Genomic DNA, 19,125 nt, shown 5'->3' with positions numbered 1-19,125 from the left:
ACCGGGCGTAAGAGTCAGAAGTGGCCTACGGAAAGCCTCAAGGCACAGTCAAGCGGGGAGAGCCGGAGGAAAGAGGAAGAGGAGGGTACGGTCCTCCAGGGAGCGCGTAAAGTTCTGAGTTTGGGCTGTGCGCCTTAACGCACAGACGGCGGAGCCTGATCGGGTTCTCGGTGAGTTGAGAGAGCTTGGCTGAGCTTTACTTCCACTGTGACTTTTACTCGTACCGTACACTACACACGAAGGTCCCCCTCTTCTTCTCTGTGTGTGGGACACTCTCCGAAGCATCAGGTGAGCGTGCCGGCGCATTTATCGGGCTGCATAGGTATGCTAATTAATCCCAAGGTTTCCCCACCCTCTGTGGCTGTGAGGCCACCAATCAGGGCGGGTGAAAAAAGTTTGCACAAGGGTGAGAGTGTGTGCGTGTGCAAAACACACATACACACACAAAAAAACGTGTTCAAGGGATGAGAAGGAAATACCGCGAGATTAATCAATTATGTAAAAAAAAAAACAGTGGCTCGTACACAAAAACTGTTTCTCTTATAAAGTGAATCATAGCAATTATCAGAAGGTTTCTAAAGTCATAAAACAAAGCGCTTCTTAGAAGCAACAAATCAATCAGGTCAAACAATCACGAAACAGTGATCCCATGATGGCGATCAAATAAAACAAACAAGAGCGTAGCAAGAGGACAAAACATTATTCTGTTATCATTATACAATTATTCTCCCCCCAAAGGGAGGGAGTAAGTAATCGGCCTGTCTGTCTGTCTGTTTGTCAGCAGTCTAGCGTCCACAGTTGTTGAGATATCATTTTCAAACTTTGAGTGACGGTAGATACCAATAATAGCTCGAGCTGATTTAATTTTGCTGAAACATCAAGGTCACACCAAATGTGAAAACCAGTAGAAACGTTTTATCACCCACAAATTTTTATAGATCATCTTCAAACTTCACAACAATATACTGGCCTTGTGCGACATAAGTACCCAGGCTAAGAAGCATTTGACCTTGACCTTCATCGTTAATGGCTGAGATCGAAGTTGACCTTGAAGAAAAATTTCAGGAAACCATATCAAGTAATATGTCATATGAAAGGCCATCAAGAGAGCTGCACAACACTTGTGCAGAGAAGTGACAGTGTATTTGATTTGATTTTTTCAATATGACATCACAATGAAAAATCACACATTGCATTAATATCTTAAAATATCAAGTTTTTACAGCTTATAGAAGCCAAAGATTTCAGCAAGTTCTGCTCAAGTCATATGGTTAAAGATAATAGCATACAAGGTCAAAGGTCAAAAGTCAGTGTCACACAAATTAGGTAAAAACTGTGGCTCATATAGTCAGGGGTGCACATAAGTGGTCCGCAGGTGCGCATTCGCTGTCAAAATAAAAGACGCGTACCAGATAAGAAGTTGCAACGGGCGTTTGCGTACATAAGTTTTCTGGAGGAGGACAGACATTTGTTTAGAGCTCTTAAAGATGTCGAAGAAGCAAGCTCCTTTAAGCAGTTACTTTGGTGTTCCTCCACCTCCAAAGAAATATCAGAATGAGTCCAAACCGCAAAAGAAGCGCGTATTCTCGGAAAAGTGGTTGCAGGAGATGAGCTGGCTTCAAACAAATGATGAACGCACAGAGATCTGGTGCAGAATATGCCGTGAAAATCCCACTCTAGCGGACAAAAACAGTGCCTTTTATATGTACGCAAACGCGCGTTGCAACTTCTTATCTGGTGCGAGTCTTTTGTTTTGACAGCAAATGCGCACCTGTGGACCACTTATGTGCACCCCTGCATATATTAGTATATATTAGTCATCGGGGGACATAAGCAACAGGCTAATGTCATGTTGTAATAAACGCATCATAAAGCATCAAAGTGTTAGCATAGCTCTTGACCTTCTGTGGAAATGTCACTGTTGTTCTTTAATGTTTCAAAATGCAAAGTTGGGAGTTTTGCTCTGAAATTTTTGGGGGGACAGTGGGTATGATTAATCCTAACCCTTGGAACTGCAACATAAATGAAGGGTTAATGGAGAAAAATGTATGTATATAGGTGTAAACTATGTTATTCTGTATGTAACAGAAATCCCTAACACACCAGCAGGTATAAAAACATAACACAGGAGGCCAGTATGGAAACCATTGATGTGTGGCCGCAGTCAAACACTGCCATCTAGAGGATTCACCGAGGTAATGGCATCAAGTGAAGTTTCTAAACAGCTTTCCTCCACCAGACTCCTGCTGGCCCTGACAATGATGTTAGTGTTTAGCCTATTGCTAATCCAGGTAGAGAAAAAAAAAATTCTTTTAATTTTTGCTGAAAATTTTGACTTTATTGGGATTAATACAACCTTTATCTTTAAACAGTCATCAAAAGGTAACTGTTATTGTATCTTGTAATATATGAAATGATATTACATATATATATATATATATATATATATACATATATTAAATAATGATACATAATTCATCAAGTAACTTCTATTATAGATAAATAATAACAGTTTCATTTTTTTAATTCTTTGCAACAGTAAAAAAAAAACAATATTTCTATTAATGTTAAGAATTTAGTACCAAGGGTTCCCAAATCATTTTTCTCTTTTTTCACAGAAAGGATTTTTAAATCTCTGTTTTAGTAAAGCTACAGAGAACAAAAGCTTTTTCTCAGTGAATATGTTTAATCCCAACATGGCAGTTTTCCATCCATTTTCAGTCCTTTAGTATTTTTCTAAGACTGGGGCTGTTATTCAAGATGCTGATGTTTATTAATAGCCTTCCAAAATGTCGTGATTTTATTGAAATCATCCTATTGTTAGGAATATGATCTTAAAACAACAGAAATTGTCTTTGTGGATCCATCTTGCACCAAACAGTTCACATCTGTGATTTATTGTTATATGTATATATATGTAATATATTATTGTAGAGTCTAGAACATGCTGTCGATATTGAAAGTTCTGCCCTGCAGTTGTTTCAATCACAACTTTCTAATAGAATCCAATTTATTCATGTAAACGGGAGTCTTCTTCACACAAAAAGGTTCATTATGTAGTTCCACATTGCTCCATGTTAGTACCAGTCCTGTTTACATTATACACGCTTACCTTAGGCAGTATCATTCGGAGGCATAGCATACATTTTCATTAGTATGGTGATGATATCCAACTGTATCTATCCATGAAGTCAGATAACACACACCAATTACTTAAACTACAGCAATGTCTCCAAAAGTTGATTCTGTTCATCTGGACGTAGCGTTTTGTGGGAGAAACGTTTTGTCACTCATCCAAGTGATTTCTTCAGTCTCAGCTGACTGCAGGTTTCCCCAATCTTATAAACAGTATATTTGCATAATGACTGAAACCAGCCCACTGAAGGAACAATGGGCTGGGAGATCAGTTCCTTAATCTTAATTATGCAAATTCTCATGATCATTGATCAAAACCCACTGATCAAAGAACACTGATCAATGGCCATGAGTACCATTCACAGAGAGTTGGGGAATGGCTGCAATCACAGCATTGTAAGATGGCGAAAGACGTACCCTTAGGGCCCCTCCTCGATTCAGAGATGGTCTTTCCCTTTTCACATACAGAAATGTCTTAAAGACATAAAGACCTGGATGGCCTCTAATTTCCTGCTTCTAAATTCAGATAAAATTGAGGTAAGTGTATTCGGCCCTGAAAATCTTGGAAATATGGTATCTAATCAGATTCCTATTCTGGGTGGCATTACCTTGGCCTTCAGGAACACTGTGAGGACTCTTGGAGTCATTTGTGACCAGGATATGTCCGTCAATGCGCATATTAAACAAATATGTAGGACTGCTTTCCTGCATTGACAGAATATCTCTAAAATTAGAAACATCCCGTCTCAGAGTGACGCTGATCACTCAGAGTGATTACTTCTAGGCTACACTATTAGAATTCTTTATGATCAGACTGTCCTAAAATATAAATATAAATAAAATATATAAATAAAATTGATTTGAATTTAAATTGAAGTTATCCTCATAACAAGTCATTCAATAGAAAATATGATAGAGAAGGAAACAGCTGCACATCAACAGGCTTTGTTTACTCTGAGACCTCTCAGTTGTTCACACCTGCTGCATGTTTATATCACTTTACTTATTATATATAATAAAGTTTTATGTGGAGCTTCTCTGAAATCCTGCTTATCCAGAGGAGGGGAGCTGTCCACCCTTCTGTGGTGCTGAAGGCTGCTCATTAGCAGCATTTTGTTTTCAACACATCATTAGTTCGAGGCATGATCAGTATAGAACTGTGTTGACTACAGGTTAAATGTTGTTTCTATGCATTTATGATAAAATAATAAAATGTTTAAAAAGTAAATAATGATGGATGAATAATTAGAATATGTCTAATTAAAACAGGAGTAGAGACAGTATATGAAATGTTTAAAATTGAATGTTTTTTAAATAGGAGGTCTGGTTGAATTTGAGTTCATTTAAAAAAAAAAAAAAGCCAGGGGCAATTTAAAGAAACTGGAAAACTTCTTCTATGCTGAAAAACCACCTGGTGGAACATCTCACCGCTAATTAGCTTAATTAGTAACATGACTGGGTTTCAGAAGTAACGGTGAAGGAGAAGGCTTCAGGGAATCCACAGAAATCTCTGTACACACTTCAGTGCAAGAGAAAATTGTAGCATGCAAAGAAAATATACATATGTACACACGATCCAGAAACAATGCTGCCTTCTCTGCTCCTGAGCTCATTTTAGGATGTGCTTAAGTGAAGATTACATGAACACAGGTTTCCACCCAGATGTCTTTTTGAGGCACGATCTTGCTTTTTCAGCAAGATGGTGCCAAAGACATTCTACACATTCAGCATCAGCACAGATTTGTGGTTTTTAAAAAAAGGCCAGGTGCTACACTTGCCTACTTTCAGTCCTTAACTAGTAAGCCACTTAAAGCAAGACATTTTATCAAACAAAAATACAACAAACAAGACTCCAGTCTGTAGAATATCTTAAGTAGTAGCGAGGGAATGAGAAGATTAACAAAAGGTGAGGTTATCGCAGGATCAATGAGCAGGAAGCATGGCGATATCTTGCCCCTGAAACACAAAGGTGTGGTCAGATATTGTTCACCTGCTGTAGATATTTGTTTTTAAGTCTGCCACTTCTTCCTTTGTTATCCATTTGTCCAGTTTCCTCAGATACTTTCAAGGACACACTGCACAACATGCTGAAATATGTCAGTAGAGCTTTGTGATTAACGTTTTTGGTGTAAAAATACTATTTTATGCCAGTGAAACTGTCATCTTTGGCATTTTTTATAGATTCAGCTAAAGATACGGGAACAATTTGATTTGTGTGACAGGCTACAAGTAACAAGCAGCCCGAAGATATCATTTAAAATTGGTTCTTTGCTAAGTTATCTGTTATGTGTATGGTTCATACCTTGGGTCGCATGCTTGACTGCTTGAATGTTTTGGTGTTTAGTGGCTTAACAAGAATAAAAAAAAGATTCTTATGATAATGGTCAGATACAAGGACTGGACTGAAAGAAACTCCAAAGAAAATCTTTTAAAAGTTCAGAAAACTAGAAAACTATTGCTCAAGAGCACTTTGAACGTTACAAAAAAGCCTGGAAGATATCAAGAAATGAGGGGTAGCTCAAGACTTTCATATAGCACTGTATATTGAGAAGAAGTAGAAAAACACTGCTTTATAATCTCTAATAAGCAAGTGACACGCCCGTGTCCAATGTTTAATGAGGGAGGCATCAACTTTAAAAGTAAATTATGTGCATTTTAAAAAAAAAATGTAAAAATGTAAAAAAAGATCTACATTTAAAAAGTTCTGTTTTGTACTGTTTTTAGCAAAACGTAGGTTTCAAATCTTTGCCAATCATTGCTTTGTGCTCTCTGATTTCCACCCTTGAACTGCATTAACCTCTGATAGCTACAAGATGGTGCTGTATACCTCCCCAAGGAATGTTTTTGGAGAATTTAGCATGGTTTGTTTTATAGATGGCACTCTTATAGATACACATCTACTGTAAAATAAAAGGTAAACAGAAATGGAATCTAGATTAGGGCTGAACATTTTATTTCATTTATTATTAGAAACAGTAGATATTATCATTCCAAACTGAGAGCCAAATCCATCTCAGTCCACATGAAATAGTTTGCAGTTTTCACTCAATTCTTTTAAAACTATAAACATATTTTTAAAGACATTTATATCAATTTGTGCTCCTATTCATGTTTTATCAATTAAAATGCCTCACTCTCATTAAATCTTCTTAAAACGGCAGCGTCTAATCACTTTTTGTACCAGTTATTACTGGACTCTTACTGCAGCCAGGTCCCGCAGTGTAGATCAGACAGGAGGTCAGACACTCTACAGGACTCCCAAAGTCTCCCAGCCTCTCGGCGTGTCACTGCAGGTTCACATGTTTATCTGACTGCTTATTTTTAATCTGCCACTGTTGCTTCCCTCCCAAATTAACGTCAACGCTGCAGGGAGTCACCCAAAGCTCAGATCTTCCCTTAAATCCTCATCCTACAGATTAGGAAGTTGTTAAGTGTTCCAATCCTGAGAACTAAGTTGAGTGTGCAGGTGTGTAAACCAGAGAAGAATCAAAGTAGAAGCATTAACTTTTAACTTCTGATTACAGTTTACATTTAATCATTACATTACATTACATTTAATCTCAGTGTTTCTCCCCCCTCCTGTATCATGTTTGTCTTTCCCTTCCATTTTACACTCCTTTGGTCTTCAGATGCTGTGATGGTGCAGTTTCCACCACAGAGATCAAGAACTTCTCGTCTCATCTCTCACAGTTACCTCAGTAGTGGCAGAGCAGAATTTTCAGGCTACACTCCAGCTCTCAACAAGTCAATCAACCAGTGTGGGCAGTACATTTCCCCCCATTAAATAATAATAAAAAATAACAAATAAAACTAAAAGCACTTCTGTTTAGTCCAAACAAACAAACAAACCCAATTTTGTGTCACACACTACAATACTTCAGTAACCGCTCAAGAAGACTCATGTGGGAACTTATTCCCCAGCTGGGCCACAGTCTATGAACAGTCTATGATTTGAACCAAAAGCTTTGCCCTTCAATCCTCTGTCATGTTTGACTGCCTCCTTCCTCTGGGGTCAAATGTGGGTTGTCTCAGCAGGAACAGATGCTTCAAGATACAACTGGTTCTCATCAAAAAAAAAAAAAAAAAAAAAAACTAAAAAAGAAACACATCATTAATGCCGTAGAAAGATGAATCCAATCAAGGGAGATCTTTTTTTAATCTACAGTTTCCCACTGTGCTGCAGTAAGACCCTGTAAGCTGTTTATCGCTGGTATGATGATGTTGTGTCTGCGTTATATGCAGTGCTGATAGACTGAAAGTAATGAGGCAGCTTCATTTGGAAGCAGACAGGTCTAGAGCAAAATATATATATATACAATATCATTCTTAATGATAACAAAATCAGTATGAAATATGAGCGAAGCCTTTGGTGACATAGATCCACAATCTTGCAACAGCTGGCAACACCTGACTCCTAATCTTACTGCAAGAGTGTTTACCATCTGTCTAAGCTAGGAACCAAATAAAAGACACGAGTCAGGCAGTTTGAGCAATAAGACTTTTTTTTAATCTTTAATCAGATGTACTGTCAAAGAAAAGGCACTGAGTAATACTTTAGAGAAGTGATGTCTAAAAAAAGTGTTAAACATAAGGAACTGAAGAGCACAGAGGACAGGAATGTAAACAGACAGGCGGACATCAGACAGGGAGACGGGACTATAAACAGACAGGGAACTAATAGGGAACAAGTGAAACAAAAAGAAGGCAGGGCAGTCAATCATAAAGGAGGCAACAACAAAAAACAAAACACACATGCAGGAAGTAAAAACACAATAAGTAATTTTTACAATAATTTTTCACAATAATTACCTTTCAAAATAAAACAGGAAGTAAGGAAAAGAGAGGCAATAACTCACACAAACCAATATGAAGACAAGAAATTAGGGCGAGAAGCCAGAAGGAAACATAATAGGAAACTAGCATGGATTGAGAAAACAGCAGTCGAATATGCCAAACAAAGACCCTCTGTTTTCTATTCAAGGCATCCCAGCTTCACTTTCCCATAACGTTGGTGAAAGCACATAAGCATGCTGGCCAATATACAAAACCTTCAATGCGGCAAAGGATGATTTTGGCTTCTTGAGGTCAGCAGGAAAAAATGGGCAGTATGGGAGCTGATAGTAGCTACTGTAAACGTTGAGCTAAACTTTGAGAAAATAGTGCCTGCTTTTATATCCCTACATCAAATTTGTAACTGGATTTCGTTTTTTGAGATGAAAACAGAAAATGAAGAAGCTGATTGGTTGGTCTGGTTTCAATGAAAATTGAGAAAAACAGTGACATTAAAATGACATAACTGCAGGAAAACCTTAATGATAGTATAAGGTAAAATATAATGTGTAAACATTGTCTATCACTTTCAGGTGAGCTTCCTTTCCAGATGCTGCTTTATTGTGGGGTTTTATGAATACTCTGCAAATATTAAACATGAATTCTCTCTTTAGCTCTTTTAGCTCTAGTTTGGTCTCCACCTTCTTCCACCTTGGAAGAATTTGATGCTCATTATCTGTTAAATGCTTTGATAAGACCACAAACACCACAAACAACACGAGTTCCAAGACTCAGATTATTTGAGGTGATGCTAGGCTAGGCTAAGCTAAGCTAAGACAACCAGTGGTTATAGTTCAGTGTATGCACCCCTGACATTCAAAGCAGGCATTAATAATTTAAACCTTAGGTGCTAATTCAATCTCAACACTATATAGTAATTCACCTCCTGTACTGTTGTCATGAACAGAGACATTAGCCACCCTTAAAAAACTTTTTTTCTGCTTTTTAACATGCTTTTGGAGATTCCTACATTTGAAGAGCTTTAGTTTGTAGCTTCATTTTTCAGCACTTTAATGTAGATTTTAATCATTTTGAGTTTCTGCAATCTACAATGTGTTTGTTTTTGTACAAGCAGCTGGGTATACTAATCTGTGCTCCTTTGATTGGAAATGGTGAGCTGAATGAATTCACTCGTGGGTGCTGCCAGCATGCACTGTTTGAAAGTTAGAACTTTTCTTTTTTGCAGTCTAATCTTTAACAGTATTATCAGAAGCTGTGACAATTAAGACAAACTTTAAATATGATATATGTATATATATCACATGGATATATATAAATATATATCCATGTGATATAGTGATAGAGTACATAAGAGTATATACAATTGCTTGAACATAACAGCTACAGACAGACAGAAATGAAAACACACACAGAAACAAGAAAACGTGAGTGCTCTGTTTCTCTATTATATAACAGTATTTAATGTGCTCTAAGATGTCGCATTAGGGATTAGGCTGATAGTGACTGTGCTGCAGATTGTCTCTGCCTCAGTGTACAGACAGAGTTCTAATGTTTAATATTCCTCATACTAACCACACTGTACATGCAGGCAGCTTTATTATTCATCAGAGCAAAATGAAGCTGTGTTTTCTCTCTCTGGTTGGTAAGCTGGCTTTTTCATGTTGTGATGTTCCATGCTCTCCCAGACATCAAAACTTAAGACTGATGTTTGCAAAAACTGGGAAATCTGGTGTTAACATTCTAGCTTTTTAAGAAAAACAGCCAGTGCAAGGAGGAGGAATGCTTTGAAATTAGTATGCTGCTCTACTGAGATGAGCTCTACTGCGAAAGAGTCTTGTTGGATTGCAGCTAGTAAGCTGTGTGTGTGTGGTGGTTGATTGCTCCTGCTGTGTGGAGAGGAGTGTGTTTAGGTGACTAACCCTTTTTGACTTACTTATAGTTTATTGAGTTTTGTTGTTTTCTTTCTTTAAAAGGTGAGGGCGGCTTGTCCATCTCTATTACTTTGGAAACATTAATAAAACCCTTTAAACATTTTGCCTCCCTGTCTCCTTTTTTCAACCTGGACAACTTTTGTTACTTTCCCTCATCCCCTGGATCTTTTTAGGGGAATGTAACAAAGTGGGGGCTAGTCCGGGATGATGCTGTGAGAAGGGCAAATGTGATGCCAAGTGTTTTTTTGTAATCTTCTATATGTGACACCGTAGCAGCAAGACCCTACTGAGGACTCTGCTCCAATCTACTGCTCTCACTACTGAGACATGGCCAGGTGATGCCGAGGGATACCTTGTGTCTATGAGATGACAACAGCTTTGACAAAACACCAGCATTTGACGCCCTGGGAATGAGAAAGAGCTGGCCAGCTGGGTAGTAATAGTCTCCTACTTTTTGTTTTATGGCAGATGGCAAACAGTGTTAACGTGCAATACCTCCAGCCACTGTGTTGGAGTGTTAAATAGTTACTGACGCTGGATTATTTTTGACATTATTATATTTGTATGAAGGCACATTAAGCTTTGTAATCGAAAATCCTAAACTGATTATTGTCTTAGTCAGTAGGCAAATAGTAGTGATTTTATTCAACCATATCAAAGGTGTCACTGAAACTTACTATACTGCTGAAAGAAGACATGTCAATGAACATGTTTGGCTTAAAAGTGTGAACATGTCGTGAACATCTGTCACCTCCCTTTGCTACCCATGTCTGTCGCTTCTTAACCCAGCTAACTTTCAGTTTCTTTTTTGTGCTTTTCTCCTCTTTTTAAAGCAATCCAGCTGATTGTATTCAACATCCAACCTCCTCACTCACAGTGTAACATGCTGAGTAAATGCTGATAGTCTCTTCAGGCTGTTGGCACAAGATATACAGTGCTGTGAAAAAGTATTTGCCCCCCTTCCTGATTTCTTAGTTTTTTGTATATTTGTCACACTTGTTTCAGATTGTCAAACACATTTTAATGTTAGACTAAAATAACCAAACAAGTGATTGATTGATTCAACAGTCTGGTGATCATTGGGTTTGGGTGTGGCTAGTACAATTGGACTCATTTTACACAAGCTGTGGTTAATCACTGTTAAGTTGTGATGGCAGCAAGTATTTTTTCACTTAGGGCCTGGCAGGTTTATATAGCTTGTTCCCTGACATAAATTAGATAATCATTTAAAAACTGCACATTGTATTTATTTGGGTTATCTGTCACTTATATTAGAATTTCTTTGATCTTCTGAAGCATTTAACTGTGAGTAAAATAAGAAATTGGGGAGGAAATGCAGAGTATTGAAAAATATTTTCTCATTGCACTTATTATTGAATTTGTTAAGCATTAATGTGGTAATTATTTATAGATGTTCAAAAACACAGCAAGGAGCACATTATACATAATCTGATCAAACTGTCAGTGAGAGTAGAAACTTGATTGTGAACTTTTTAAACAAACCATACTTGTTTGGAAGGGTTTACATACTGCTTCACTGCATTTTGTCTTAATTTTTGTTAAATAAATAATGAGCTGGCATGTTATGCGGTTTTGCTCATATGAGTTTTATTTATGTAATTTTATGACAGGCTAAAGACTGGATGTTTTTCAAGTAGGCCTATTTTATTAGCCTGTTACTTAGCACTAATTAGCCAACATATCCTCATTGCACCAGTGCAGTTTATCAATGCATCTTGCTAATCGTGCAAGCTAGCAGAAGCTAGCTAGCATCCAGATAAGGGAACTTCTCAGTCCAAAACACCAACATGGTGGTGGCCAAAACGCTAATGTTGAAGCTTCAAAAAATACAATCTAGGATCAGTGGGTTCCTCCATCAGTTTTTTTTTATTGTCTATGTTCTTAACTTGTAAAACTTAAGGGTTTTCCAACTAGCAGTTAATTTTTTGTTCGGTGTTGAGCATGTGGTATATAGTGGGCTCCCATGAGCTTTTCAAGCCTCAGAATTAGGTAAATGAAAGTGGAGCTGTGTGTCTAAATACCACAACAGCCCCTTTTCCATTAGTACCTACTTAGGATCGACTCGCCATGGTTTGCCACGGTTTTCAGGTTTTACCATTAGGTCATAGTACCTAGTACTCTCACAGGTGTATACTAGAAGGGAAACTGGACGAGCAGCAAGGGATGATCACGGAAGCAGAAAGACAAAAAAAAAAAAACTAGTTAAAATAGTTAAATAAAAATAAATACACTTTATTTAAAGCATAAAAATACCCTGACATGGGAAGAGAATTTAAAAAAACAAAAAAACAAAACTCAGCACAATAAAAGTCCAAATGGTCCTCAGTCAGTGAGCTAAAGTCCCAAGGGTCCCAATCGGGCTCTGCCATACTTCTTGACCGCTAAGGGTCCGCCGAGTCCACCAGTGGGAGCCAGGCCGACAGCGTCCTCCGTCGTCTCCTCGCCATTCCACTCCAACTTCCTCCCGCGAGGGCAAAGTTCCAAACTCCGCCCGCCACTGCTCCGTGCCTTTAGTGTTTAGCTGGCGTCTTGCTACCACCATGGGTGAAGTCTGCCATCAACTGACCGAGGGCCCTCTTTCTTCTGCTGCCGCGCCCTGCTGCCAATTGCTGCTCCATGGCTCTCACTGCCTTTGGCTGCGTCCGGCTACGTTTCCCTTTTCCGTCCTGCCAGACCCTCTTATTGGCCTCTAGCTGCCAATAAGGGAGGCACTTCCTCTGTGCCCTCCAGGTGTATCTAATTAGTTAGGGAAAGCAGGGGGGAGGAGTCTCTCAGGGAGAAGTCCCAATAAATACAGTAAAAGCATGCAAAAAAAGAAAAATACTCTCAAACACAACAAAGCATGCAACAACTATGAAGGAAAAATCCTTCTTCCCTAGATGACAGTACCAGGTAAAATAGTACCTGCTCAGCCGGAGTTCCAAGCAATCCTAGCAGGTACTAACATGTGATGTCGTCAGACTGCATGCCACAGATTGGCTGGTCAGTAGTATCACTCGATCAGTTGTGAGAGCATCTCATACAGGAAAATCAAAACTGCCAGGTATATCTTTGCCTCGAAGTCCACCTTTGTGTAATTACGTCGTGGGATGCTAGGACATTTCTATGACAATGACCACACACATTAGGAGGTACTCAATTGTAATGGAAAACCAGTCGATTCAAGTCTATCCAAGTAGGTACTATTGGAAAAGGGGCTTAAGGTGCTCCTTATAGCTAAGGGGAAACTACAATGAGAGCTCAGACTGTCCCTTCCTGTGAAAAACCTCTTTAATGTTACACATAAAGTATTTGTTTTTGCTTTTATTAGCATTTATTTGAAAAGAGACCATGTACATTATTAACACAAATGCCTCCATTGGATGCATTGTACCAGAGTTAGCTTAAAGCTAGCTTAAAGCTAACTCTGCCATCCAATTGGTGGGTTACATGAAGAAGATAACAAACATGTCACATAAAAAGTATATTGCTGACTACACTTTTTATGTAAAAATTCACGTATCACATATGATATAACATGCTGCTATTGAGAAGAATTTAAACATTCACTGTGTTTGAGTTTTCCGCCAACATTTTAAGTTCACACTTGCATTAGAGGTTAAAGCTCAAACCTGAAGCCACCTTTTCTCTGTTCTAGCCACATTTTGAGATTTATACCAGCAGTACTTTTCCCATAAAAACCTGGTCTTGTTCAGCTATAATTTGATGGCTTAAAATAAAACCTTGGATCAGTCCTTTGAAGCCATCCCTGTGTCCATTTTGGCAAAGCTGTAGCTGTAAATAATGTAGTTTGCAGCAGCGGAGCCCAGTGAGTCCCCATTTACTGGCCGAACATTTGATAGATGGCAGTTTTCGCAGGCTAAAAGGGCCAGATCACTCCATCGTTCTTTCTTTTTCAATCTCTTGTCGTTTTTCTCTCTCCAACTGCTTTCCTCCTCACTCTCATGTCATCGCTCACTCTGTCCGCTCCTCTCTTGCTTTTTGATCGCTCTCAGACTCTACCTCCTTTCCTTGCTCTACACATCTTGTTCTCTCTCTGTCTCATTCTCCTATTTTTGGTCCCAGATGCATCAATAATTCATATTTTTGCATGGACTTTCTGACTTGAGAGCTATCAACAAGAGCTATCAGGGTCATCATGTTACACCTGTGACATACGCTGTCCCACATGAGGATGCATGCACACACACACACAGTTAAACACAAATGGACGAGAGTGCACACATTTAGTGACGCAAGAGAAGGCAGTCAGGTACTGAAGTCACGTTTTTGATCACATGAATGCAGCAAAAAAGATAATCAGAAACAGTGATGATGAATTAATGAGCAGAGGAACTCAGTTTTGGATTAAGGCATCAAACTCACCTCATAGGCTTTAGTATCTTATTGAAATAAAGCTTTGTGCACCGTGCCACCAAAACACATTCACCTTGATGTGATTTGAACATGCTTGATGCTCACTGTTCATTTCTGTGAGAGTCAACAACTGGAGAGTTATTGGGAAATGGTGACATATTGTAAGATAGTGACAGGCTGACCTGGGAGTATCATGCCAAAAAAGTGCGTACTTTCTTAAACTTTGCTTGAAGGTAGCAAGACACAGTGCATGCTAGATAATTTCTTACACTCAGTATATTTAGTCAGAGACTATCTGTTGTCACCAAAGCTTCAAATCTCCCTCACGGGGTAATCTAGGGCTACTATTTTTGGATTGACAGACAGTTTTCACGGCTGGATGCTGGGCTGAGTTCCTGACTTCAGTGAACACAGCAAAAGGCTTCTTTATCTTATCTTGGGAGGCTACAAACATGTGATAAAATGTCTCTTTAATATTTTGAATAAAATTCATCAAATAGGGTGCAAATCAGCCTGCTAGACTTGCTGTTTGACATGAAGGTGCAAGATTTAGAAGGTGTGCATTCTTAGATCTACCCATCTCTCCCTTTTCTGCTGTAGGTTTGCTGACACATTCATGTGTGTCTCTCTCCAGCATAAGCCAGCTAACCATAGCAGCTCCCCTTCCTGTCAGGAGCCCTCTTTAATCTGAATTGATATTATGAGACCAGTGCTGAACAAAAAGCTGGACCTCACTTCAAATCTTCGTATAGCTAATCTCACCTTCTCTTTTTCCTTCTCACAGTTTCTATAGGCACTAATAAACCTAACAATGAGTCCAGTGAACCCAGAATTAATATTATTGAAGGACAAGGTAAGTGAAAGAAAAGCTGGCTTGACTTAATATTGCCAACACGGCACATTCACTAAGCAAAAAAATTGCATAAAATTGCAGCAAAATAGTGTGTTAGCACAATCCCCAAATGCACTTATAGGTGTGCTTAGTTTTACAAACGTTGTGCTGTTTTCCAGACACAGGTTCATTTCAACATCAAGTGCAAAAAATAAGAATTGCTTTTTCTCAGCGGTAAAGTTAGCAGTAAACTGCGTGTCGCAAACATTAGTAAATCTTTTTGTGTGCTTCATTTAAATATTCTCCTCCCTGCAGTTTTGTGCTGTCACTTCATTCTCTTTGTAAATACCTACAGTATTTTCTTACGCCAAACACCATCGGTGCAACGTGTTGGTAAATCTGTCCCGTAGTCAATCAAGTAGTCTACTAACACCTGCTGTGCAGAGATACTGGTAGACTTGACCTGAGGTGTCAGCCATTCTATGTTGGGCCATGAGCTAAATCAAGTATTTGTTCTCTGTGCCACTTGGTGTATTTCACTGCCTATGTAGTTGATATGTTTGAGTTAGTTGCAGGAGCTTGTGTTTTATGCAGTCAGACTTTCTAACCACGTACTGTATGTGATAAAAGTTCCAGTCTTTCCATTCTGTTTTTCTGCCAAAAGCTCGTGAAGCTTTAACTTCTCTTAGCATAGTGTAGTCTAATCTCCAGCTTGCTATCTCCTAGCTGGCTGTCATCGAGTAGCAAATAATCATCAGTCTGAATCCTTTAATGTAAACACCAATATTCAATGCTCCATGCATGCAACCTGCAAGAGGCTGAGAGGGGCAGAGAGGGAAAGAGCAGCAACCAGGAATATCAGGACTTAAGGCTGCATGAGTTACAGCTCAGCACGGCTCAGCAAGTGAGTTACTGTTATGCAAGAGCTCAGTCAGCCCAGCTGGAGATCAGGGAGAGAGAGAGAGAGAGAGAGAGAGAGAGAGCAGCGGTCCGAGTGAGAGCACAAGCAAGTAAGCCGAGGGACGTCGAAGAGCAGGCTGGAGAGAAAACAGCAGCAACTGAGCAGAGAGCAGGCAGATTACAGCTGGATCTACTACACACGCACACACGCACACATGAACACACTTATATCCACGCTCTCACGATCCTTTCTTCTGTTTCATGCCTCTATGCAGAGCAGCAGCATCATGAGAGGACACACAGAGGGAGTTCACCTCTCTTCACCAAGGGAGTAAGGAAAAGAAGAGAGGAGAGCAGAAGACTGAAGAAAGCAAGATAGAGAAAGGAAGAAAGAAAGAAGAAAACTTTCCTCTACAGGATCTTTCCTCCACGTTTTGAGACTTACCATGACGCTCTGAATTCTCTTCCTCTCTCATAACTCTTCTTCAGTAGCTGAACCCATGTCTCTAAAAGTGGCAGCCACCGGTAAAAGTGCCAGCACCCACCTCTGGATGCTGCTGTGCCCCCTGCTCTGTGCTCTGGTCCCTGCTGGAGGCTCCACACTGAGCGCCGAAGACTCGCGGAGCACTGCTGCCACGTTGCTGCCAGAGGACTTGACCGGCACAACAATACAGCTGCAGCCAGACCTGCAGACTGAAGCCCAGACACCAACAGAAGCACAGACAGAATCACAGACAGAGGCTCTGACAGACATGCAGACCCAGGGTGTCACCAGCAATTATACAGGTTGGTCTAATGCCTTAGTTTTACTTTTTCACTGCTTAAATATTTCAGTGTGTGTGAGGGGCAAATAGTCATTTTTGCTTATTAGCAAAACATTTTGAGGAGCATGACCAAAGTGCCAAAGCTGAATCTATGGAAAGACTGAAATCCCACACTGAATAGAACATTCATACAAATAAGACAAGCAGAACAACAACAAATAGTGTATTAAAAATATGAGTCAATTTAGTCTTTTTGGGCCCAGTCACATTCTGTATAGACTGACTTATTAACCAGTCAGAGTAGATAATGTTGGTCACAGGTCAGAGTTTTACACATAATCCAGGAAAATTGCAAAAACTGTGAAAAAAGGACCACAAACAACATAACACAGTATGCATAAAAATCCAGGTAAATGGGGGTGTTTAAAAAGACTACAAAAAGATTTTTGCATATGTACCTCCCCTCCAGTCAACCTCACTATTGTTTTATGTGGCTCCTTACTCAACCTAACCACAAAAACCACAACAACAACAACAACAAAAATCCTCTAAGATCATTTTATTTAAGCAGTATTGCATTTTATCTACAAACGTGTCTTTGAAAGTCCAGTGGACTTCGGTACCTTTGCTTAAAGCTGGTTTGAAATCTTCTCCTTGAGCACCCATGAAAAAAGAGGCAACTTACTCACTCTGAAAGCTTCCCCCTTGTCTTTCAGTTCACTTAGAAAAGAAATGTAAAAAAAAAAAAAAAAAAACGAAAGAAAGAAAGAAAGAAACCAAAACAAAACAGAACATGCATGTTATCACTCTGGCTGTTATAGCTGGTGAACGTGCCTCTCAGTCATTTGGACTGTTTATGAAGGCCTGCCTTTGCTTTTGATTTATAGTAAATCCTTCTGTGTGCAGTTAAGTAAGCTTGCAGTTTGGTAATCGTGTGAACATTTGGCAGCACAAGTGCATGCAAGGACACACGTGTATGTGGCAGTAAGAAGAAAAGGAGCAAGACCCCCATACAGAACAGAGCAGGCTTCCGTCACAAGAGATCTGACAATAAGTCAGATAAACAATACGTAAGCTGTGAAAGAAGCGCAGATTTGCAGCAAATGTTGGCAGGCTAAAACAGCCTAACCCTCTCATGTCTAAGTTATTATCAGTGACAACCGTAACTCTGACCAATCAGGATAAGTTGTTCTCCCCAGTCAAGAAAATAATCATTGTCACCTACATCAAAAGCTACTGTTTCTTTCGATGAAAGTCTGTTGTTGCTTTCTCCAAAATGTAGGGTTAGCACAGGGTTAGGGTTAGGGTTAACACCTATGATGGCTTAAGTCTCAGAGGATTACCACAGCCACTATGAGATTTGTTAATTGGATGCGTGGAAGTGTACCAGCTTAGCCATTAGCAGTTGTGGGCTGACATTAAGATTGGCAGATCTGCCCGGATTGTTTGGGGTGGACTTTGTGGCCTGCTGCAACTAACAGTGTGCTCAGTTTGATTATTAGCATGAGCTGGTATACAATAAACAGATAGTACCCTCTTGTTTTGTACAGGAAGCGGAAACTATTGTGTTTTTAGGGTCTAATCTAACACAGAGTAGGTGCTTCCAAAACATGAGGAGTTTTGAGTGACGTGATTTATATATAAGTCGATTAAATGCAATCCAGTTAGCCACATTAATGACAGCTCTTAACGTTAGAGCACACATTTACCAAATGAAAGACAGAAAAGTGAACCAGCAGTAAAAACCTGACTTTATTGAGCCTATGTGTGACAGAGGAAATACAATGTGATTTTGACTTGTCAAACCTAAATATAAAAGTCTATAACAGTCATTTTCTTCAACTTGTTAGGCATCCATCACACTGTGAAGCAATTTAAAGGAAAAAAACAAACAAGCTGAAACAGCATTAGAAGGAAATAAAAGGCTACAGCAAGAGATGCTGTTAGATTACATCACTGCAGCGCTCATATGAGCAACGTGGAAAGCAGACAGAGAAAAAAAATGGTAGCTCCCATGGGACCCCTGGAATGTTTGGTGTGAATCAACTTTAATATTATCAGTAAATACAAATCCGTGAATGTAAGTAACACCTCTGTCAAAGTGGAAACAAAGCCATTCAAATATAAATGCTGCTGTCTCCTTGCAGCTTTATAGACAGTACTACAGTCTGATGAGATAAGTGGAAAAGTTTCATGTCCAGTGATTCTACTTGGAACTCATGGATGCCACAGCTTCTGGGGAAAAAAGAAAGTGAGGTCTAATAGTGCAAGATAATACCAAACCATACTATGCATGTATTCCAAAAAAAAAAATTTTTAAAGAAAAGAAAAAAAGCACAAAATACTAAGTTTCAACATTTCATATACGATGCAGTTGGATTGGGATTTAGCAGAC

At 39.2% G+C, this 19,125-nt stretch overlaps 1 protein-coding gene across 4 annotated transcripts in view; it reads left to right on the top strand.

The window, feature by feature from the left end:
• The first annotated feature begins 30 nt into the window (after positions 1-30).
• Positions 31-19,125, top strand: part of zgc:162331 (sushi domain-containing protein 3) — a 34,407-nt gene continuing 15,312 nt past the window's right edge. The window contains exons 1-2 of one of the 4 annotated variants that reach the window (XM_005460418.3): positions 31-170; positions 16,242-16,752. In XM_005460418.3, the coding sequence (XP_005460475.1) occupies positions 16,467-16,752 (286 nt within the window). In that variant the 5' untranslated portion in view covers positions 31-170; positions 16,242-16,466. Of the gene's footprint in view, positions 289-16,241; positions 16,753-19,125 lie in introns of all 4 variants that reach the window. The other 3 variants (XM_003455725.4, XM_005460419.3, XM_005460420.4) reach the window with 3 other exon arrangements.

The sequence above is a fragment of the Oreochromis niloticus genome, linkage group LG17 (genome assembly GCF_001858045.2).
Source record: "Oreochromis niloticus isolate F11D_XX linkage group LG17, O_niloticus_UMD_NMBU, whole genome shotgun sequence".
Lineage (NCBI taxonomy): Eukaryota > Metazoa > Chordata > Actinopteri > Cichliformes > Cichlidae > Oreochromis > Oreochromis niloticus.
The sequence above is the reverse complement of the archived record's forward strand: the minus strand, read 5'-3'. Positions and strand labels throughout refer to the sequence as shown.